General features: G+C 45.4%; 1 protein-coding gene across 1 annotated transcript; it reads left to right on the forward strand.

The window, feature by feature from the left end:
- Positions 1-51: 51 nt before the first annotated feature.
- LOC116380834 (fer-1-like protein 4) lies at positions 52-1,423 on the forward strand (the record flags this gene model as incomplete). The annotated part of the gene is made up of 3 exons (XM_031842670.1): positions 52-186; positions 273-446; positions 1,049-1,423. Coding segments are annotated over 3 exons (447 nt in total), but the record flags the coding sequence as incomplete, so codon positions are not given.
- Between the last annotated feature and the right edge of the window lie 42 nt (positions 1,424-1,465).

The following is a 1,465-nucleotide window of genomic DNA, read 5'->3' on the forward strand; positions in this document are numbered from 1 at the left end:
TGTGTGTGTGTGTGTGTGTGTGTGTGTGTGTGTGTGTGTGTGTGTGTTCAGGTGTTGAATGAGACTCTCTCTCCAGCCTGGTCTGAGTGTTTGTTGTTCGACAGAGTTCTGCTGGAGGGGACGAGGGAGGAACTCCAACGAGACCCCCCTCTCGTCATCATCAACATCTACGACTACAACGCAGTGGTGACGCTGAGCTTCTTCTTCTCCCTCACATATTCTGCTGCTGTTTCAGTGATGTCATCACAGCTTGTGTGTATGTGTGTGTGCAGGGCAGTCCGAAGCCTCTGGGTCGGGCGTTTGCCGAGCCGGAGTTGAAGTTTGTGGAGCAGCACTACAAGAAGCCCCGCCTCCGTTACTATGACATCAGCATGGGCAAGGCCCCGGCTGGTGAGCTGTTGGCCACCTTCGAGCTCATCGAGCTGGACTACTCTGGGTTTGGAGAGGTGACACCTGTCGATCAATCAAAGTCTCTCTGTTTGTACCTCTTCATTGTCCATCATTTCTATCAATGATAACGTTGTTATTACGGTGTTTCACCTTGCTCTGTAGTTTGTACTGTTCGTGCTGTTAGCATCGTTAGCTGTGAGCTACCGGCTCGCCTTCGCCATGTTGAGAGCCGTGGAGAGGCAATTGAAATGCTCCCAATATCTTTCACTTTAATACGTACAAAATGTAGAGGATCCGAGGTACATCCAACACAGTCTCACAAAATTGTCATGGGAAACACTGCATTACGTCATGCAAAACAGGATGCCACCCGACTTGAAAACTCATTCAAGCTCCGGTTTAAATAATCTGAATAAACTCTTGTTTGTTTCCAACACACTGATTACTTCACTGCTCGTATTTCTTGATTTGTCAGATTTCTTTTTAGTGATGTCGCCGTTTTCTCAAATGGCTGCTATTAACTTGGTGAGTAAGATGTTATGTTTACTGATAGAAATGATGGACAAAACCAAAAAGAGTTGTAATAACACACAAAGAAAACAGTGTTTATGAATTCATTCTAGATAGTGAACTACAAAATCCTTTCCTTTCCTTGCAGCCTTGTCTCCCCAGCAGTGTGGAACCTAAGGAGCTGACCTACCTGGAGGAGCAGAAATATTACATCATCCCAGAAGGAGTCCGACCTGTGCTGAAGACCTTCAGGATCGAGGTCACAAACACACATATATATATGTGACATTTATTTAGGGCACTTTTGAGGACATTACATAGACTTGCATTCATTTCCTGGAGACTTTACCCTAACATTAACCACTGACAAACAAATCAGATATTCCAAATTGGGGACACAGCTTGCATTTTGTCCCCAAAAGGCTGGCGAGTCCCCACAATGTGGCTTTGTAAACTGATTAATGTCCCCACAACATTGGAAAAGCACATACACACACACACTCATACACACACACACTCACACACACACACACACACACACACACACACACACACACACACACAC

Source organism: Anarrhichthys ocellatus, unplaced genomic scaffold, assembly GCF_004355925.1.
Source record: "Anarrhichthys ocellatus isolate YVR2014 unplaced genomic scaffold, GSC_Weel_1.0 scaffold9143, whole genome shotgun sequence".
Classification (NCBI taxonomy): Eukaryota; Metazoa; Chordata; class Actinopteri; order Perciformes; family Anarhichadidae; genus Anarrhichthys; species Anarrhichthys ocellatus.